Source organism: Procambarus clarkii, chromosome 86 (genome assembly GCF_040958095.1).
Source record: "Procambarus clarkii isolate CNS0578487 chromosome 86, FALCON_Pclarkii_2.0, whole genome shotgun sequence".
Classification (NCBI taxonomy): domain Eukaryota; kingdom Metazoa; phylum Arthropoda; class Malacostraca; order Decapoda; family Cambaridae; genus Procambarus; species Procambarus clarkii.
Genome location: NC_091235.1, coordinates 8,301,764 through 8,324,980, shown reverse-complemented (window position 1 = coordinate 8,324,980; position 23,217 = coordinate 8,301,764). Strand labels below are relative to the sequence as shown.

Sequence of the window (23,217 nt, the reverse complement as noted above, 5' to 3'; positions counted from 1 at the left end):
GTGTGTGTGTGTGTGTGTGTGTGTGTGTGTGTGTGTGTGTGTGTGTGTGTGTGTGTGTGTGTGTGTGTGTGTGTGTGTGTGTGTGTGTGAGAGTGGGTTGTGTGTGTTAACTACAAACCGCAATAATGCCTAAATATTCAACTCAAGTGAAGCCTTTTTCCAAAATAAATGTCCTTGCTAATATCCTGTGCCCCGGGAGACTATTATAACTCGTCACATTAATTACTTCACCTGCACTTAAATTATGCACTCCAAATTTGGCCAAGATTCAGCCATCGCAGAACTTAAGTCAAATGAACCATGAAAGGTAATAACAAACTAGTACTGCAACTTAATTCCAATATAGTTTTGGCGAGGAAAATTTACCTATCATATACTTTTATAAATTCCTTTTACTCCAATGACTTGGAGAACAAATATTTAAGATGAAAACAATCGGAATAAACAAGAAACAGCTGTGTCAACGTATCTTTCCAGCAGGTTTCTTTCGACTAAATTTAAGCAACTAAGAGATGATAATGTTTGTGTGAGGATTGCATCTGGGCTTAGCCTTGCGGCCTCCCAGGTGGCAAGGCGCCAGTCAGCCCTCGGGGAGGCTCGCCACCTGGCTCCCGGGACTCACCAACGGGCGGGAGGTGTGTGAGTTGTGGCGCTGAAGTGCAGATGTGCGGCTTTGTCACTCAACAGCCACACAGATGGACAGTGTAGGTGGGCTCGACTGTGTCAGAGGGTAGGTTGTGCGCGTGCCTCTGGCAGAGGATGTTTATACAAGGATGGGAGTGTGTGAGAGAGAGACAGAGGGGAGAGAGAGAGAGAGAGAGAGAGAGAGAGAGAGAGAGAGAGAGAGAGAGAGAGAGAGAGAGAGAGAGAGAGAGAGAGAGAGAGAGAGAGAGAGAGAGAAAGAGAGAGAAAGAGAGAGAAAGAGAGAGAAAGAAAGAGAGAGAGAGAGAGAGAGAGAGAGAGAGAGAGAGAGAGAGAGAGAGAGAGAGAGAGAGAGAGAGAGAGAGAGAGAGAGAGAGAGAGAGAGAGACAGAGACAGACAGACAGAGGAGAAAGAGATAGGGAAGAGAGAGAGATGGAGGAGAAAAAGATAGAGGAGAAAGAGATAGAGAAGAGAGAGAAATAGAGGAGAAAGAGAAATAGGAGAGAGAGAGAGAGAGATGGAGAAACAAAAGTGATAGAGGAGAGAGAAATAGAGGAGAGAGAGAAATAGAGGAGAGAGAGAAATAGAGGAGAGAGAGAAATAGATGAGAGAAAGAGATAGAGAATTTACTTGTATTCATGTGTGTGAGAGACTGGTTACCACGTAGTAATGACAACAAATATACTTTATAAAGAGTGGCCATGTTAAACAACATTAGCTGCAAGCCTTGCTAATATATCAAACGGGTACGCGAACGTATTGAAAATAAATTTTTCGATCATCAGTGACTACGATTCTATAAACCTCATTATATAAAACTGGCTGTTTGGAGCCTAGTATCTATACCTGCGGCCACAGCACGACGTAATATATAACTGAAATCTTAAATGATTTAGACGCTCCATAAAACAACACATGGCTCGTGTGGTGCATGGAACGACAGAAAAAAGAGGCTATATACTAATGAATGTTCCTGAAAGTCTATCGTCGGGGTTTAAGTGGCATCAGTCATGTCAACGCATCTACAGGAAAGACGACGTGGTAAGTGCCTGAGTTGAAAGCGCATGCGCACACCTCTCAAGCACCACATCACCCCTATTGTCAATGTTTGTAAGAGGTGAGTGACTGAGAGCAGAAGATAGGCGGGAGGAGGAGGAGCGACCATGTGGGGTCCACCTGGTCTGGGTGGTGAACATCAGCCTGGTGACCGCGCTACTATATATACACGTGACCAAGGGGGCGTAAGGTGGTGCGCTTCCCGCCATCTCACACCCCCTCCCTCGCGCCCCCAATCTCAAAATACAACAGTAACCCTTCTACCGCCTCCCCCTGACACGCCACTAATAAATCTACCTCTACCACTTGCCCTGCGGCTTTACCACCCTGCAACCTTCCCGCAAACTCCTTCTAACCCAGCAACCCTCCCGCAAGCTCCTTCTAAGCCTGCGACCCTCCACAATACTCCTACAGCACCATTAGCCTCAGATGGATCCTCACATCACAACTATTTCTATACTACATCAGTCCCAACACCAGCACTGTTCCCACTGCCTCTACTATGCCATATCTCTATTACCATAACAACACTATTGTCCCTCACAACCTTCAAAACCAGTTTCTCTGCAAGGATGAGCACGTAGCAATGTGCAAGATTGACCTAACTTCGGTTAACCTAACATAATCTAGTTTAACCTAATCTTACTTAACCAAACCTAAACTAAGATAACCTAGCCTTATCCAACCTAACCAAGCCTAAGCAAACCTATCCTAATCAACATCAACTTAAGTCAAATTAATTAAGATAATCTAATATAGCCATGCTAACCTAGCCTAGACTAATCTAAGCTTAACTTGTCTCAGAGGTTCTTTTCTAGGTGTTGTGCTGTTATATATATATATATATATATATATATATATATATATATATATATATATATATATATATATATATATATATATATATATTCTCATCAATGTTAGTGTAAGACCTATTTATTGCTATTTTGTATTTTTGTGTTACGAATAAATTAAACGTATGTTTTATCATTGTTCATTTATGGTTGTGCTCGTGTTCAGTTCAACCTACACAGTGAACCCTTGCTGTATAACAATAAAACTTTAAATATTGTATATGACTTTACTTTACTACTCCTCCCATATCACCTCTCTCTCCACTACTTCTACATCGCTACAGCTACCACAACTCTACCCCTGTCCCCACTGCCTCTACACCCATGCTACTACCTCAACACCAGCCCTACAACCACTAGCATGAAAATGCTACCGTTCTCCACTTCCATAAGTCACGACTGAGTGCCAATTGTGTCAAACTTCATCACCCCTGCATACCAACAACCCATTATCGCTCTCCTATAATAGCCTTCGAGCACTCATTTCCACCCACGTCCAGCTAGCATGCTAAAAAAGCAGACCATAAGTAGCGTTTAAACAGGTGGCTTGACCTGGGCCCCAACATGGCGATCTGTCCATCTGCACAAAGCTTGCTTGACGGGCTGCGGGCGCGCTCCGGGGCCACGAGCACTGAACATGTGCGGCGGCTCACTTCCTAACATGGCCTGTCCTTCATGTTGATTCATCCTCCCCCTTGCACGTGGCACTCCTGACTCATCACCCGCGATGGGTTTTTACCTCACAGGTTGCATTAATGACCATTAAATACATCATTTCCTCCCAACCACCTTTCCTCGAACTCTCTTGCTGAGTCGCAAGCGATTAATCAATGCTCTTTTGAGTAATTTATATTTTCCAACTAATGAAATGCAAAACCTGTTGTTTCATTTTACATGCCATGATTGCACGTTAGTTGGTGATATCCATCATAAGGGTTACCGGGCTAGGAGGTAAGAAAGAGCCACCTTTAGCCGCCACCAAGGCGGAGCAAGACGGCAGGGGGAGACTTACCTCCTGGCGCAAACTAAAATTAAACCCCACCGTCCCCACCACTCCCCACACACAAACTCTCTCTCTCTCTCCTGCTATCACTTGGGCGTTCTTACACGGAACTCGCGCCCATATGGTACCTACTAAGAAAGGTTGCTCTCTTTGGAGTGCGGACAGATAGCCTCAATGGTTGTGACGTTTCCGACGCTCTCATCCATTAGCTGATAGATGAAAGAGATGCCCTGTCACGCTCCCTGAGGCGCCGTGAGTGTAACATTTAACCTCATCACCTCATACTCTTGTCATCATTTGTTAGCATCAAATGTTATATATCGTGTTGTTCTCCTATATTGCCTTGTAGAAAATAAACACTACTATTGTTTATAATTATTATTTTTCAATATTCTTGTTTATAATTATTATTTTTCAATATTCTTGTTTATAATTATTATTTTTCAATATTCTTGTTTATAATTATTATTTTTCAATATTCTTGTTTATAATTATTATTTTTCAATATTCTTGTTTATAATTATTATTTTTATTAATTAATAAATAAAAAAGTAATGTATGCGTTTATATGTGTATACGGATGCCCACGGGGAGGCGGCCTTGACCCCTGCATGGTGCTACAGAATGACCCCATGGGGTATCAGACCTGCACTTTCCTCTGTGTAACGTGGCGGTGCTCCTACAATGCCGCCTTTGTCTCTCTGCCACACATGTTTCTCAACCATCTGTGAGTCATTAATGCACTCAAAATCCAGTGTTCTCTCCAATAATTCTCCTCACACTGAAACTCACCCTTTATATAAAAGTCAGCACTTGAAAGAAATATGATTTGTTTGTTTGCGGTATAAGCAATGATAAAATTGATATGTATTTATCAAAGTGAAAGGTAAACAGAGGCGTGTGTAGCGCCTCGGCTCAACCTCTCTCAATGAAAGAGTCTGCAGCAGCTATATTTACGGCCCGCTCTCCACCCCCTGGTAGCAGAGGTCCACCACAGCCCTCAGGCCGTGGGGGATAATGGAGGCCACAAGCCCATTAATATGTCAGTAATAATAAACTACCACTACCACCAGGACAGGTAATCCCCCACAGAGAGTGAGAAATCTGTAGTGGAAGACTATCTTGCATACTACTCCAGATGTTAAAAGTGATGCCAACCAGGCCCCGCCACCGATACACATTATTTTTACAAATGATAGGAAGAAAACTTGCAATAAAACTGAGGCAGCCAACATATTTCTCCCCCGTTATATGGGCGAGTCAGCAATAAGTGCAATAAAGAGGAACGGCGTGGAAATATGGTGAGGTGCCTTGAGCTTTATGTCAAGCGTGGAAATGTAAACTGGGATTTTTTATCACTGATTATTTTATTTATGTTTCCCAAGTTTTGTACATTATTAGATATTGTTTATCATGCTGAGGAAACAGTACAGATGTAATGGCAACAGCCAGTCATGCATCCCTTCACCTCTTAGTTATTATACATTAAGGCTTGAAGTTCCAAACCTCAAAGAAATATATTCAACAATCTCAGCCTAAGCATAGTCTAAACTTCCACTGGACAGTGTCTTAAAGATAAAAAATATCTTAACTAAATGAGCAAATAGAAAATAAATAATTCTTGTCAGTTAAAATAGATAAAAAGCATTTTCTAAATATAGAGAAATAAATTATGAAATAAAGCATACAAAAATAACAGGATTATTTGCTTATAATGCTTAATACTGAAGCCCAATTAAACAGTCCAAGGAAAGTCTATATGGTAAATATTCAGTATATAGACAAGAAATACAGCACTCATGGTACACGGTAGAGCACCAAACACAGAGGTCAACTGGCACAAGTAAAGTAATAAAGAGTTATATCAGTCGACAACCATTTCCTACAATTCAAATGTATTCTTCAGCAGAAGGATTCCTTTGTGGTAGTACGTAAGAGAAAGCTTGGACTTTAGCTTCAAAGGTTGTTAGATACAGAGCAGCAGCAGTATAATAAAATCTTAGCTTTCTTTTATGTGTTTCACAAGGAATTATTACCATTTCCACGTAATTATTACTGTTCACAATGTGTCTGATCGTGCACAATACCCTTCGTTTTATCAACTCTTTCTGCATCAATTAACAAAAACAATAAATTCAAATCACATGTGCCAAATTCTGAAACAGACAGACTTCAGAGACAAGGATGAAATCCTAATACTGGCAATCTCCATTCATAGTTTCTTGCGACAAAATGGGGGTTGCCATAAGGGGGTGTATTTAGCCTCTGCATCAACTAAGGGGCCGGACGGGTGACTGAAGGGGGGGGGGGGGGGGGGTTCAAGAAAACACTGGGGGTGAGCATGGGGGGGTTGAAGGGGATGATGAGTGTGTGTGAACGTAGTGTGGGGGTGGGCAGGGAGAACCGACACAAGCCGGTTGAGGGGACTGTCTCTACTGCCAACGTGTCTCACATGGTTGCCGCCGTTCACTAACATAAAAGTGCCCATACATACAGGTTTGGTGTCACAGCTCGCTGTAAACCTCATTCACTACAATGCAAATTGAATCATTACGATAAAAACTAAGAGCACCATAGGAAACAGATGAACGCATACACTCGACACAAGAAAAGGGCGAGCAACCATATGGACAGTTTATCCCCCACACTGCGTCAAAGAGGTACGGGGGGGGGGGGGAATTGGGGGAACGAGGCATCTCTATAGAACGATCTTAGGCGTTCTTACTTTTAACCGTGAGCATGGTGGAGGTCTCGGCTTGGCCGGCAGTGTTGGTGGCCCTACAGGTGAAGGTACCTGTGTCCTCTGGATAGGTCTCCTTGATGTCCAGGACGGCCGTGTTACCTTCCATGAACATCTGAAAAAGGGCAGTAACGCAATGCGGTTACATTCATGTTATTTACAGCCTATTATATTAAATAATAATAATAATACAAAAAACATGGATGCTCAAGAGAAATACAAATTAGAAAGGACGCAAATATTGATGCAGTTCTAAGATTTGTGTTGATATTCTAAAAAACCTATTCATCTCGAATTAAACGTCTTAGATAAAGAACTTCCATTTATAGCCTCGTCAAAGGCTATAGCGAAAACTGGGATCCACATGCCAGAGATCCCGCCGCAGTGAACGCTAGAAATCAAGAATTCGACAAAAGTTTTCCATGGGTCATATTTTGTTTTATTTATTAACCATACGGTGAGTTTTTATGCTCCTACACATGAAATTGTCAATTTGCCCCATGAAAATTTTTAACAATAGACGAATGCTGTGCATGTGACCATTTTGAATTATGAATTATAAGGAAATTTGGTCAATAAACTCTAGTTGATTTTGTTAATTACATTCCTCTTCATATCAGGTAAAAAGGATATTTGGAAGAGTGTTTAGAGCAGTACGGCGGGACGAACCCAGTAGCCTCGGTCACCCCCACACGAGAGACGATGTTTGTGTGTGTATGGTTTTGTGTGTATAGTTGGTGTGTGTATATGTATGGTGTGTGTATGGCTTTGTGTGTATGGTTGGTGTGTGTATAGTTTTGTATGTATGGTTGGTGTGTGTATGGTTTTGTGTGGCGCTGTGTTATGTCGGGCTGTGAGTTCTGAGTCTTTGTAAACACGGTTTGTTTTGTTTGTACATGGAGTGATTTTATGGAGTGTCGTATATTATGCCGTGTGTTGTACGATCATGTGTGGTTGTACTTAGCAAGTTATGCCTTGCAACTTAGCAAGCTGTGTCTGGCAACTTAGCAAGTTGTAACTGCACACTAACCCAGATCAAGTTTTAGGTGGGCGTGTTGGAGGGAATGTGGTGATGGTCTCGGGCTGCCTGCTAGCAACTCCAGCCCTAATGTTTAATTCAAAATTATTGATTGCCTTCTGCAAACGCGAAAAAACCTACCCTGGTGAAGGAAACTTGCGTTAACGAACAAACGATTGTGGATCGTGTCTGGATATAACTATTGTTCATTCGGGTAACTTGTGAGAACTCGTGGGAATATGATACTGGACTGTATATAGTCCAGTCCCTCGGTCTACTCTGGTCCACCAGCTTAATCTGGTCCACGAACCTTCCTCTGATCCACGAGCCTACTCTGATCCACGAGCCTACTCTGGTCCACGAGCCTACTTTGGTCCACGAGCCTACTCTGGTCTACGAGCCTAATCTGGTCCACGAGCCTACTTTGGTCCACGAGCCTACTCTGGTCCACGAGCCTACTCTGGTCCCCGAGCCTTGTCTGATTCCCATGCCAAATGTGGTCCTCACTAGGCTGTCGAAAGCGGTGTGGCGTGTCTCAAGCATCAGGCTATATACCCCTTGACACTAGCTGCGAGAGGTGTGACCTGCTTCTCCATGCATATATACTGTGAGTTTACTTCAGTTCAGAACTATGTTCAGGATTAAAGCCTACGTGTTGGTTGGTCAAGCTTTGGCAGTGGCCTTAATAACCCTTCCGCGGTTGATAGGCCTTGAGCCAAACATCAAATCCAAATCTCTAGCCACCTCACTGTAAATATGTCTTTCTTAAAAACAAAACTAAAATATCCTACATAGCAGTTTTGCACACTTGCCAAAAATTACGTTGAAATGAATGGGTTTTCAATGTGGAAAATGGATAACGATTTTAAAATACGGACTGGAGTGTTGGCAGAGTATGAACAAATACCCGGGTTTAATTTAATGATGATAGTGTTTTGGCATGGTCAGAGTTCCCTCTGGCACTCAGACTCAGTGCTGAGGATGAAACAAAAAGTTTGGGATTACCGCATTGCCACTGTCGGTGTTGGCACCACAGTTGTTCAAAGTGGAGATGCGTTTCTCAAGTCAGGTTTATATTCAGAGGCAGGCGGTAAATAACTCCAGGTGCATCCTGCAAGGCTACGCAGTACCTTCCCCCCATCCCCCCTTACCCAACCAAACAAAACAGCGGTACCGATAAGATAAGACACTTTCGAAGGCAACAATTACGGGCTCGCCATAGCCCGTGCTACTGGAACTTCTTGTTCTGAGTAGCTGAATCTAAAATAACAACAACGAAAGCAACAATAGAACCTCTGCCAAACAATCGATATATGTAATGAAGTATTGCCTTGTAAATTTTTGTATATATGATTTATATTGTATTTTATTAAATAAAGATAAAAAAGCAATCGATCAATTATAGAAAATATCAAACAACACATTGGAAATATTCATTTTACACGCGTTTCTATCTGACCTCGGCTACTTACTTTATTTTTATAAATCTGTTGTATATTTGTTCCAACACGATACTGTGATTTTTTTCATTTTTGCTAGGTAACGTTAAAAAGTTGCCTTGGAGAAGTGTGTAACTGATAAATTATATGGTTTTAAGTATAACTTACATAATTTATTGTTTTGAAATATATTGAATTCTACTGAAATCTGACTGCAGTTGCGTTGCAAGGCCTTCTCCATAGCAAAAATATATAACAGTTGAGATCATTAGTAAAATTTTGGCATACTCAAAATCCCGCTGTAAATCTGTAAATCTAAAACTCCTCGCAAAAGAATTAACGACGTGTTGTGTATTGAGGAAGCAAGTAAAGCAAGTGAGGTGCCAAGTCCGCAACACACACACTCACCAACTGGCACTCGTAATTAAGAATCACCTTCCTTGAGATACCTGTGCTAGCACACTGTTGTTACTCGCCTTCTGCTGACAGGTTTATGTCTCCTTGAACATGATCAACAGATTTACTAAGGTTCAGTCCTCTCGTTACTTTTGCCGCGTTACTTTAGCGGCTGCATATTAAAAAGTAAACAACGCCATACGTATAAAGGTAAAATCAATGTTATTTTTTTCTCTAATGCGCTGGCCTGGCGTGTCTGTGAGAGATGGTTTGAGAGCCCCACACCTCTTAACCCCTGGCCTGCGCACTGACGCTCTGCTAGATAGCCTGTCCCGCTCTAATGGAGCAATATGTTGTGCTGTCAATGTGCACTTTATCAACGAGACTATCTCCCTAATTGTTCATGTGGATAAAAATGAATAATATATATATATATATATATATATATATATATATATATATATATATATATATATATATATATATATATATATATATATATATATATATATATCCACTCCTGCTTTGGTAGTACTTATAGTAACGATAAGGGCCATAGTATATATACCGACGTACAACGGAATTAGAAAGTAGAAATACGGCACTACTGAGTTGGACAAACCTGAAAACTATTTTCTACTTACGTAGCAAAAACAAACTAACCTAACGTTCCTAGGCCTAATGCACGCTATCTGAGGCCTAATATAATACATATGTGTGCTATACTTGGTTAAACACTGTTGGGTCAAGCTAATAACTGGTTGGGTTACCACGCGGACAACCTCGCCCTTGACTTAGGGGGACCTCAATAAGCTTGACAAGCTTCTAGTACTCGACAATGGGAAGGCAATTAAAGAACACTTCAAATAATAATAATATACAATAAAAAAGTATATTTACAAACTATCCATAAAATGTATGATGTCGGACGGCTAATTATATTTGTGCTTCTTTGGGCAATTGTGTTGTCATGGTAAGAATTCCTGTGATACGCTCGATCAAGCATAATAATTCTGGACTGAAACATGAGGGTTTTTAGTGATGCTACTTTGATCTCCCACTTTGACACCAGCTGTCACTTTACAATTATTCGAGCTTTTAATCTGCTCTGCATTTTCCCCTAGACAGTTTTTCATAATTATGTAACTCTTCACTGAAGTCTTTTACAGCATTTTATTTATTTATTAGCTTTGGGAAAGCATTGAAAATCATAGTTATTCACATATTCATAAGCCGAGGCCTTAGCAGTCTCAGTGTTCTTTTCATAGTTGTAGAAAGTATCTATGTGTACGTCTGCAATGATCTTTCTCTTGAGGACCCATATTTTAACCAAACACACATCATGGTAATTAATATTTCAGTCTATTTTTTGTTAAGCATTCAGCTTTTTAAGTAAATAAAAGACACAGCTGCCAAGTTATTCATATTTTGCACATTGTACTGACCTCGAAGTCCCTAGAGGGTGGGATAAGGGCTCCTTCGCGGTACCACTGGACTCCAGGTAGGGGAGTTCCCACCACCACTGTGTTGAAACGAACACCTTGGCCCTCCAACACCGTCACAGGCTCGAGGGGAGCAATAGAGGGCGCTACGTCAGCCTGCTTTGGCTGAAACACCTGTAGTTTCGCCTCCACGGTGCACTGAAAAGAATAGTAAAGAAGCGAACTGACTCGCACTGCCTTTGCTTGCACCTGTTGAACTACATTAAGTTTCAAAATATTTTATTTTATCCATAAATAATAAAAAATAATTTATCCAATAATATAAATAATATACTGCACAATAAAACCCTATTGATGGTAGGGTTTAGTTGGCGTTACCTTTCCGGATGGGTTGGTGGCGACGCAGAAGTAGGTGCCTTCGTCTTCAGGGAAGGCCTCAGAGATGCGGAGAGTGTAGCGGTCACCATCAGCTGTCATGGTAAAGTATTTGCTCTGTTTGATAGGAGCTTTGCCCTTCATCCACTGTATCTTAGGTTCTGTAAGGAGAGAAGAAATAATATTTAATGCGGGAACTTACTCTATAGGAAATCAAACAATAATAGGCTGATTAAAATAAGTTTCTTTGCAAGCCAGGTAAGTCACATGTATAATACATAACACTCTCTAATAACATATGTGAAATGTTCTTACTAGGTGAGGCAGTGATGATACACTCGAAGAATGCACCTTGACCCTCTTGAACAACTTGTGACTTCAATTTTTGAACAATTTTGGGAGCCTGAGGAACACCTGAGGGTGCGGCTGGTGTCTGGGTGGGCCGAGGACCCACAACCTCGACGGTGGCTTGACACCGACCTTCACCTGCCTTGTTGATGGCAACACATTCATAAGATGCACTGTCTTCTGGCACAGCCTCGATGATCAAGAGTGTGTACGTCTCATCCTCAACTAGCATCTTATAGTGCATGTTCTGAGAAAGTTTAGTGCCATTCTTCAACCAGTAGGTGTCAATGGGTGGGGTTCCGTGGATCTTAGCGTCGAGTCGCACTAGACTGCCTGGCTTACCGACTGTGTCTTGGATGGTCTGAGAGAAACTGGGTGGTACTACACCTCCACGACTCTGTTTACGTTCTGCAACAACCAGGTTAGCAGAGCACTTGGCTCGTCCTCCACGATTCTCAGCCACACAGGCGAACAACCCAGAATCCTCCAGGAATACTTCACGGATTACCAGGATGCTCTTATCACCGAAGGTATGAATCTGGAAATCGGGGGAACTAGTAATGAGGAAGTCTTCACGATACCACTGAATGGTAGGATTGGGATCACCGTCAAATTCGACCTGGAAGCGAGCTGGCTCTCTTTCAAAGGCTCGGCATGGTTGAATCTTCTTGGTAAAGAATGGAGGTTTGGCTGGTTTCTGAGGCTGACCCTGGACCAAACGCTCAGTGGTTTTGCCTGTATGCTCCATCTCAGTCTTTTCTGTGGCAGTAATGGTGCGGTGGATCTCCAGATCTCCCTGAATCTCCTTCTGTGTTTGTTTCTGTACGGCTGTGTGAATCTGAAATCAAATAAAATGCATCATACAGCATTAATTTCAGATTTAGAAAGAAATGTCCTGTTATAAAACATTCAGTAGCACACTATCATATATAAATCAAACATTTACAATGATCATATAAAATCAGCTGAAGCCAGGTATCATGCATGTCATGTGGCTGAGACCAGCTGTCAACCGGGTCATATGGCTGAGGCCAGCTGTCAGCCGCGTCATAACTCACCTCCTTGCCATGGACGACGGACTCAGAAGGCTCTGCCTCCCGTTGCAGCAAAGTGGTCTCATCGTGGCGCACATCCTTTGCGTCCCTAAGAACACACCCACAACACAATGTGATTATCATCTTCCCTTACATATATGTATATAAACATGATACACTTCCTAGATTTCAGCATCGTGAGTCAAAAAACAAACATAATTCAAACCCTGGTGCTGGATAATAGCAAAATCAGATAATACATAAAGACGCTATGTTTGTTTAAACAATTTGTTTAATCTCACCTGAAAGTTAAAGTAAAATAAAAGTATGTGAAGAATAAAGTTATTTGCAATTGCAGTGTGTTACTTATATCAATGCGATTCTCAGATAAAATAGTAAATATTTCACAAATATGAGACGGCTGACATATGTAACAACTTAAAGAAATATGATACACAATTAGAAGTAATACTACAGAAATGTTACAGAAAACGACGGTACAGCTGATAATGTCTCACAAGACCACTCACACACGCCCTACATCAGAACAATAAGATTGATGGTTATAATCAATTAATTTCTTGAGACTGTAATTATTAGTCAACTTCTTCTGGGTCCAAAGAACATTATCCCGACAGAGACCCAACTTGAGTAAAGCAACAGCTAGGATAAAGTCGTACAAACCCAACTTGAACATAGCAAGTGCTCGGATAAAGTCATACAGACCCAACTTGAGCATAGCAAGTGCTCGGATAAAGTCATACAGGAGGACAGTTACTGACACACACACCAGACTGTGTCAGGTCTGGTTCCCTCTAGACAATCACCGCCCAAAACCTGCATCAGCCATATTATAAGCAAGTTACTACCATCGGATGATACAGCTACTACTCTTCCTCCTCTTCACGCAGAAACGACATAAAGCTCAATAGACAACCTCTCCAACTATGTATACAAAATCTCTATAAAGCTACGCAGTACTATGAAGTCTATATATATCAAGCGACCGCAGTAATTGCTAGGCTATTCACAAATGTGATTGAATTATTATTATTAATATTATTATTATTATTATATGCCAACTTGTCACGTTGGCAAGTTACTTGTTTCTTATGAGTGAGTTGCCACAGCAACCCGTCCTCTTAAAAATAACGTCACTTTTGGCTGGTATGCGCGCTATAGCCAAATTTGGACGTAATTTGAAATGAAATCGACTCACAAAAGTGACGTACTGTCTCGTTTTCTGTTTGAGTCGTCCGGCCCACTCGGACAGGTTAGAACAGGCAACTTTCAATTCACGTTTTTCATAACGTTTTGAAACTTTATGAGAATTTCCTGCCCACCTAACCTATCAGAGGATCCTTAACTTACTGTTGTTGAAAAAAAAATCCCAAATTTACTTTCATTTTTTTCATTTTCAAATTACGTCCACTTTCGGTCATACGGGTAAACGGCCAAAAGCGACGTTATTTTTAAGAGAACAGGTTGCACGCAGAGAGTATATACCATCGTGAGAATTTTGCTAATACTATGGCTGATTATGAGTCCACAAAATAAACGCACTCTTGGATCAAGGGAGACAAGATTTCAAATTTACAGACGAACATCACTGCATTGGACATCGACATGTTTTCACGTTTTATTTTTTACAGGTGGACGAAAGGAAAATAAAAGGAAGGGAACGTACAGGGAGAAGACTTGGACAAAGATTATAGTTTGAATGTGAATGTTGTGTAAATTATGGAAACTAAATACCAAACAGACTGCAGATATATAATCCGTTAGATTATTCAGTTATCTTGATCTTAAGCAAATAAAAGTAAATATGAGAAACGAAAACATAGCTAGAAAAATCAATTAAACAAAAAGACATAAAATAGACTACGAACCAATGCAGAATTAGAAAACCATCCGTAGAAAATAAAATAAAAGAAATCAAATAAAAAGTAAGTCCGATACACAGATCAAAATAAAAATGAAGAAGCAGATGGAGCGCAGTAAGAGGACAAGTGTTAACTGAAGGAGCAGAGAAGAGCGTTGAGAGGATACCTTAAGACCCGTTTAGGCGCCTTATGCACGGGGGTCTGGCGGGAGTCAACCTCCGCATCACTGTTGGGAGGTCAATAACCAGGTCAGAATGTTCACTAGGGGTCAACCTCGGCCTTTGCCGCATTAAATAAGATTAGTTTCAGCTCTAATACCTTTTATCACCAAGCTCTACAGCGAAATTTAGGCTTGGAAAGTATGTGATAATAAATTAAAGATATACAGAGGAGAGATAAGCATGATAAGTAGGTGATTACTTAGAGAGAAGTGCAGTTAATGCTTATCATTCCTGAGCAAGAACATTTTAAGAAGGAATGTGTTGCAAACAGTTCATTACTAGTTGTGTAGTAGAAATTTTTGAAAATTTATAATGTACTAGAGCAAAACGAAAGAAAGAGCGGCAATTATGTGAATACTGCATAAGCCTTAAAGAATACCTAATTCTATCCACGCAAGCATTTGTGCGTGGTTTTCTACAGCCTAACGCTGCACAGGAAGCTTCAGTTGAAATATAAATATGCACAGTAGATACGGAAGAATCTTCATTCCAGGAGAAATATAGTGAAGGAGGTGCCTAGAGGAGCGCTTGGAGAGGGTGTGTGTGAAGAATACTTACAACTGTTCCTCGTATCTGGAGGCCATGCCCTTGGCCAGGGAGTGCTGGGCGGCGTGCTCGGCCGGCGAGGCGAACATGTGCACGTCCTTGTTGCGTCCCTTCGTTCTCTGGGTGTCCTCCAGCTGTGGCGGGAAGGCGATGCAAAACATTTGAATGATCTAGCTATTTAGGATTGTTTATAAACCTTAATTCATTTCAATGAACTGAATATGGGAATAATGATTCACGGGATAATGTGTCATATGGTATACAGATACAGCCTATAGGTTTCTGAACTTGCAAATCGCTTTCAATATCAACTTCGGGAGATCTAAAATATATATATAATTACTTTAAAATAGTAAATTGAAGAAAGATAAAGACCAGAATGGGAACGAAGTTTTCAATTAGTTATCAGTTGGTGAGAATACATGAGGCAGTGAGGTAACCCACCACACTATTAAAGCTACACACGAAGACACCACCCACCTCCTTGATCTTCTCTCCGGCATTCTTTTGTCTGGCCAGTTTTTGCCACTCAGTTTCCTCTGTCTTATCCAGAGGCTTGGCCATGTACTCTCCAAACTTGGACTCGTGCAGGATCGAGTAGTCAGAATCAATCTTTTCCTCGAAGACACGATCGAGTTCGGTCTCCTGGCGCTCCTTCTGGTAACTCTTGAGGTCATAGTCATACCAAGCTACAAAAACAGCAGTTGTTAAGCCCGACCCTCCCGCCAGCACGGTAGGGCGCATGCGCAAACCACCACCGAAATCTGGCTACCAGAACAAGTAACTAACGGGGTATTAAACAGGAATACAACCAGGGGTAACTGGTGCTTCTAACAAGTGACTGGAGGAACTAAGGGGAAACTAACTGGTCTAAAGGTGGCAAGTGCAGCACACAAGTAAACAAAGATGGAAATAGTTCATCAAAAAGGTCATGGCAAAGTGTCAAGTTGATATATAAGTGTGACTGGGAATATATTACAAGAGGTATATGTACTCAGGAATACTGTTGTTCTCACTGAGGGTGATAAAATCTGAGAAGAAATAATTCCTGTGACATTATATGAATATGTACAGTATATATGAACAACATGCATTAGGTATAAACATTACATATTGAAGAGTAACATACAACAATACTTAATAAACAACGTCATTTCTAACATGTTAGAAAAACTAGGGCAGGAATTAGAGGCTTTGTACAGCTGGGGGCTTACGGTTAAACCTAGTTGGGTTACAGAGTTAGGGGAGCAGGGAGGGGGTGGGGGATGGGGAGACGAAACTAAAACAAAGGTTGTAACTAAACCAATGGGAACAACGGCTAACACGCGACATGCCTCAAGTCTTACCTTCTCCGACTTACCAAATAATAATATTGCGCAGAAAAATGAAGAAAAAAACTATTTTTTGGGAGGAAAAGGAAAATTAGTTTTAAGTGGCGTAGTGGTAGTACTTAGTGTTGTTGCTTAATATAGCGGTGCTATAATCAGTTGGTGAGTGTAGCGCGTTGGTGTTAGCTGTCAGTGTTAGCTGTCAGTGTTAGCTGTGAGTGGCTGCCCCCCAGCCTCCACCCACACCGGCACCAGTGTGACACGCAGATCAGGACCATCCTGGCGGGGTAGGTAGGCTGCCAGTCCGCTCAGGCCAGTACTAACATGCGGATCAACTGTTGCCTTAAAGGTGAGGTGCGATATGTTCCTTATTGTTAAAGTAATGGGGTGAAGTGGAAAATGTAAGACTGCTCACTAGGCCTCCACTGCTACAACACTCCTTCACCTCACGTCCAGATGACCTGAAAAAAACTTATGGTGGTTGTGAACGTGTCAGTCATCGATGAAATGAATGAGATGAAGAAATGATATGAAATGGAAACCTTGGACAGAGGTAGTCACCTCAGATCAGACAGGGTCACCCCCGCTATCGTATCAACAGCAAGGGTGAACCTCGTCCACTCTAGTGTGACCGACTGCAGCCCAGAGCCTCCAGCTGGCCCAGGAAGCGGCAAATACTTACGTTTGGGCGAGTTCTTGAGAACAGCGCGGTAATCGTCCTGGCGAGGATTGACCTTGAGCTCACAGCAGGCGTAGCTCTCGCCGAGGGAGTTACGGCAGATGACCTCCACCTTACCGTTGTCGTACTGGCGAGTCTTGGGGATGTCCAAGTGATACATGCCGTCATACCAGATCTTGAAACGATTTCCCTGTGAGGAGTGATACGCCACCCGTCACACAATGCCTCTTTACATTCAAAGTTATTATGGTAACTTAATCAGTACTGTGCCAAAATAGTTAATATTCTAGGATAAAATGCTGTGCAGTATATAGTTAATCTCGAACATATGAGCTATGAACATATTATTAATTTATTAACAATGCTCACATATAATATATGAACCTGAATAATGACATTATGTATCTAATTAATTAAAATAGCATAACAAATTCTGAGTAAATAGCATAATTTTGCTTATAACAGATGATTAATCACAGTTCAAATGACTGTATTATAATGTGTGCTACTATATCTTTCTGTCACTATAAGTGCCAAGTTCTCAAGACCTTTTGAGTTACTTTGCACTTCTCCAAGCATATCTCTAAACGCTCTGGTGTTAGTGGCTTTACAAGAATGTACCACTTAATCACCAAAAGATGTATTTTCACAGCCCAGGTAATAATGTAGCTGCTTCGTCGACTAAGTTAAAATTCAAAGAGAATTACTGGTCCAAATCCGAACCGACGGAGGGAAGGGAATTATTAGGAGAAAGCGCCAAGCCACTACGACTATATAGCATTTGGAAGGGGTCAGGATAAGGATTTGGCATGGGACGAGGGGAAAGGAATGGTGCCCAACCACTTGGACGGTCGGGGGATTGAACGCCGACCTACATGAAGCGAGACCGTCACTCTACCGTCCACCCCAAGTGATTGGCCCAAACAAACGGAAAAGATGACCGTTGTAGAGTGTGCAAGAGGTACTCACACTCATAGCTGTGGAGCCGTTGACGATCCACATGACCCTGGGCCTTGGGTGACCAGACACTCGAATGCTGAAGCGTGCCCAGTCTCCCTCCTGCACCTCCAGGCTCTCCGGCTTCTTCAGGACCTCGGGCTTGGTGCGCGGCTTGTCCTCTTCAATGGCGGTCTCAGGAGCACTGCAGCAAACGTAAACATTGTCTCTACTAACCACAGGGAGTAAGTTGGATTATTTTACTGTACGTATCCTACAAGACAGTGAAATACATTTTTACCGCTCACTATCACAGAAAACCTTCGGCTTTTAGTTTTTCTTTCTACCCTGTCCTACCAATAACCACTCATGCTAATTATTACTATTATCTCAACAATGACGGGACAGTACAGCCACTAAACACCACAGTTACTTCGTCAACCATTAAATTCCATCCAGGAGCCAACTTGGCTCCACTAGCATTCAATTGCCGACTTTGTAACTATTAATTCACAATTTCTTCAGATGTTTAGATTTACTTTCGAATTCTTCCACTTGCTGAAAGAAATATCGGTCCCGAACAAGTCACAAGACGTTTATCTCAATGAAGAGTTTCTTTCATTGAGCAATTATAGTTGCCTTTAGGAAAGGCTGTATTTGACGTATCCTTGACACCTCCTAGACGTGTCCTATGCATCTCCTTTAGGTGTCCAAGACATGTCCTTGACATGTCCTACATTTGCCCCTAACGTATATATGTCGTGTCCAAGACTTGCCATTGATGCATCCTATACTTGTCTTTAACGGCATCCTAGACTTATCCTAGATAGGTCCCTGACGTACCCTAGACGAGTCTTTGACGTGTCGTTTCCGGGGATTAAAGCCAGCAACATATCGCTCACTTTCCAAGCTCTCATACATGTGATACTCTCCAGGTTCATGCGTTATACTCCAGATACATGTTGTACCCCCCAGGTACCCTACCGGTACATACCGTATCCTCAAGATAAACGTGCTCCTTACAGGAACATGTGGTACCCTATGTTCCTATTCTTTATAGTGTTAACCTTAAATGTAATCTAGTTTGCACCAACACCACAGGTGTTATTAGGTTAGTGCCATGTTCTTCGGTTATCATCTACCCCATTTACCGTTACATGCGGTAGATGATGTACCGTTAATAAAACTATTCCTATCTGCTTCATTTTATTTTTAACCAGGAAAATTCCACCCCTTCCATATGTCAAAATCATGCTTTAATACCTATGATGATGTTCACATTGAAGGAATTCTAAATCAAAATTAGCTTCCCTAAACACTATATATTAACTTGAAGTTAATTTCCCGGGACATAAGGGAGTTAACTCACATTTGCCAGGAGGCTTCCAGTTCCCTGATCTTCTCGAGGGACTGCATGCCCTTGGGAATCTGTGAGTCGTAGATGACACCAGGGCGGCTGGTTGCCCTAAGGGTGGCCCTCGTCTCATCCATGCCCCATAGGTTGGTTGCTCTGCACAGGTATTCACCTGAGTCTTCGCCAAATATCCAGTTCATTATAAGAGCAACGTAGCCGAAATCGTAGATGGGAGTGAAGCGATTTTCTGTTTAAGGGAGAAAATACATAATATAGTGCACGTAATTTTTCTCTGCTATTTTAATATGTTAACAAATGTTTCAATTCCTTGAATTTAACATAATTATTTACGAGTCGACTCATCCTTGAGTGAGGAGCCGCCACTACAGACCGAGGACAGTTGAATGGTTTGTCTCCATTTAGTTGGATATTAGCAAACTAATTCATTCATGGATACAAAATATTAATATTGAGAACTGGCTTTATCCAGAATCAAGATGCTTACTGAATGGCAATGGGCGGCCGTTGAAGAACCATTCCACCTTCATGTTGGGATCGCCCACAGGAGCTAACTGACAATCAAACTTAGTTTCTTCCATTTCCTTCAGATCCTTCACATCCTTAATTTGCGTGACGAAGCGAGGAGGTTGCCTCTTCTCGGGATCATAAATGTCTTCCTGTGTAAGCAACACCTCCTTGCAGTACTTCTTGAGGGTCTCCTCCATCTGGGACGCGAAGTCCAAGCCGCTCTTCATACCCTTAGGAACCTGCGACTGAAGCACCACCGACTGACTTGCTGTTAAGTAAAAAAGATAAACAGTTAAAGTCGTGATATAATATAAATATAGCACAGAAAAAAACCATATGACATTGTGTGAAAGCAATTCAGCTTCTTTAATTTCACTTCCTACAATAGCAGAAAAAAGTCAACTAACCCTTGGACTTAAGGGTTGCCCTTGTGAAGTCTTCGCCAAGCTTGTTGTAAGCTCGGCAAACGTATTCACCAGAGTCTTCAGCGTAGGTGTGAAGCAGCTCCAGAGTCACGTGACCCATCTCGAAACTCGTCCTGAAACGGTGACCAGACTGCAAAGCTTTACCATTGTGGTACCATTCAACACGGAGATTTGGGTCATTGCGAGGTTCAACTCGGGCTTCAAAGAAGGCACGTTCACCCTCCTGCATACTCTGACTCTTAATGGGAACAGTAAACTTGGGAGGTTGCATTTCAGCATCAACTTCGAATTTCTCAGTTAGAGGACCACGCTCCAATTCTTTCAGCTTTTCAGCCGTCATGCCCTGTGGCAGCTGTGTGCTCATGTCAACTCCATGCTTAAACCGGACATTGAGCATGGCCTTGGTAGTAGCTTGGCCCCACTTGTTGGTGGCACGACAGATATATTCGCCAGTGTCACGTGCGAAAGTCCATTCCAGGTCAAGGACAACAAAACCGAAGTCATCCATCATATGTACACGGGATCCAGCTGCAAGGGGCATGCCATTGTGGAACCATTCAATTCGCATGGTGGGATCTCCAACAGGCTCCACTCTACAGTCGAAGTGTGCAGGTTGACCTTCAACTAAATCATTGATATCCTCGAGATTGGTGACAAAGCGAGGTGGACAAGGCTTTTCTTCTTCTTGGACAATAGCCTCCTTCTTGTACATGCTGTCCTCTAGTTTCTGAATAGACTGAGTTAAATCCCTGAATTTTCCAGTTGCTTGTGGTTCCAAAATAATGCCACTCTTGCTGGAAACAACTAATTTGCATTCTACCGATGCTTCCCCATGCTTGTTAACAGCTCGGCATGTGTAGGTGCCAGAATCCTTTCCGTAACAATTGGCCATCTCGAGGATGACATATCCAAAGTCATTGATCGTCTTAATTCGTGAGCCAGCACTAAGAGGACGACCATTGTGGTACCACTCAACACGAAGGTTAGGATCGTTAACTGGCAAAAGACGACACTCGAAGTGAGCCAAACCATTTTCTTGAATAGTTGAATCCTGAGGTTGTGTGACGAACTGAGGTGGTTGTCCAGCATCTGTTGGTGTTCCCAGATCAGGAGATTTAATCATAAGACCCTCCAATTCAGCAATCCTTTCCATGCCCTTTTGCATGGACTTTGGCAGCTGACTTTCTAGGATAATGGACCGTTTGCCTTCACATTTGAGTGTAGCCTTAGTGACGGCTTCGCCATAGTCATTAAATGCTCTGCACATATATTCACCAGAGTCTTCTGGGTAGATAGGAGAGATTTCCATAATAACAAAGCCAAAGTCACAGAACTGGCGAATGCGAGAGCTATATTTCATGGGCTTACCATTCCAGTACCATTCAACCTTAAGACGAGGATCATCGGTGGGCACAAGACGAGCTTCGAAGTGAGCATTTTCACCTTCCTTCAAGCTATCAATGTTACTAAGAGGAACAGTGAATTTAGGTGCCATACCAATCCTCTCAGATGTGACAGAATCACGACGCACCCAGGCAGAGTCTTCCAAGTTCTGGAGCTTCTGCAAGCCTCCTTCCATTCCTTTTGGCACTTGAGGTGTCAGAATAAGATTTGTTTTGCTGAGGCACTTGAGCGTAGCAGTGGTCCTATCCTCACCAAGCTTGTTGACTGCTCGGGCCTCGTATTCACCTGAATCTTCCTCGTAGCAGTACAGAATATCAAGAATAACAATGCCAAAGTCATGGAAGGTCCTATAACGATGACCAGATGGAAGCTTCTTACCATTCTTATACCACTCAACGACAAGGTTCGAGTCATTAACGGGCGTCAGACGAGCCTCAAAGTGGGCACTCTGGCCCTCCACCATTCGCTCAATGTTGCTAATTTGTGTGATAAATTTAGGTGGCTCTGCCGCTGAAGGCGCTGTAGGTGCTTTAAGTGTTGTCTTGTGGCCCTCTAGGGCAGCAATTTTGTCAAGAGAACCGGGCTGTAGAGATTCAGTGTAAACTCCTCCCATACCGAAGCAGTTGAGGAAAGCCTTTGTTGTATCTTCACCATATTTGTTGGTTGCTTTACACAACCACTCTCCAGCATCATGGTTTTGTAAATAGGCAATATCCAGCACCACAAAACCAAAGTCGCTGACAGTCTTTATACGAGTAGCGTTACGCAAAGGCACGCCATTGTGGAACCATTCTACTTTCATGTTAGGATCGCCAATAGGAATTAGAGTACATTCAAAGTGAGCAGAATCGCCATCCTTCAGGCCCTCTAAGCTCTGGACCTGAGAAGTGAACTTGGGCGGTTGACCATGGGCACGATCAACACACTCCAGGGTGACGGAACATTCTGCTTTGCCCCACTTGTTGTGTGCTTTACAAGTGTATTCTCCACTATCAGAGATCTGTAATGAAACAGCACAATATAGTAATAACATAATTAATCGCATTAGAATTATGTTTTTATAACAAATGAATGTACAAGAGAAACTGAACAAATGTCACAAACAAAATATAAATAAATAGTGCGCCATACAAAAAGAACTAACCTTTGTTCCTAGGATCTCAAGCACAACCATTCCAAAAGCATAGACAGTTCTGACTCTGTGTGAGGCCTTGAGAGGTTCACCGTTGAAGAACCATTCTACCCTCATCGACTGATCACCAACAGGAGTTAGCATTGCTTCGAAGTGAGCAATCTCACCTTCTTCCAAGTTGCTCAAATTCTGTCAACATAATAACAATGGGTTACTTTCTGTGCAGATATAAATCACAGACTCCGTATAAATGTCTGTCTCGATGATACATACATACACACACACACACACACACACACATATATATATATATATATATATATATATATATATATATATATATATATATATATATATATATATATATATTACACACGTTGAACCTACTTGGGCAAGGCAAGTTATATACGGATACAGATATAGACCAGATATA

At 42.0% G+C, this 23,217-nt stretch overlaps 1 protein-coding gene across 18 annotated transcripts in view; it reads right to left on the bottom strand.

Moving 5' to 3' along the window:
* sls (sallimus) overlaps window positions 1-23,217 on the bottom strand; it is a 601,134-nt gene that overhangs the window by 122,589 nt on the left and 455,328 nt on the right. For 17 of the 18 annotated variants that reach the window (XM_069317072.1, XM_069317078.1, XM_069317081.1 and 14 more), the window contains 6 exons: window positions 22,797-22,973; window positions 20,231-22,652; window positions 19,801-20,091; window positions 19,311-19,542; window positions 17,975-18,146; window positions 17,009-17,195 (listed from right to left, as the gene is read on the bottom strand). In XM_069317072.1, coding sequence (XP_069173173.1) covers window positions 17,009-17,195; window positions 17,975-18,146; window positions 19,311-19,542; window positions 19,801-20,091; window positions 20,231-22,652; window positions 22,797-22,973 — 3,481 coding nt within the window. Of the gene's footprint in view, window positions 1-6,281; window positions 6,412-10,594; window positions 10,790-10,969; window positions 11,128-11,281; window positions 12,153-12,372; window positions 12,458-14,397; window positions 14,458-15,010; window positions 15,133-15,478; window positions 15,688-17,008; window positions 17,196-17,974; window positions 18,147-19,310; window positions 19,543-19,800; window positions 20,092-20,230; window positions 22,653-22,796; window positions 22,974-23,217 lie in introns of all 18 variants that reach the window. The other variant, XM_069317090.1, reaches the window with a different exon arrangement.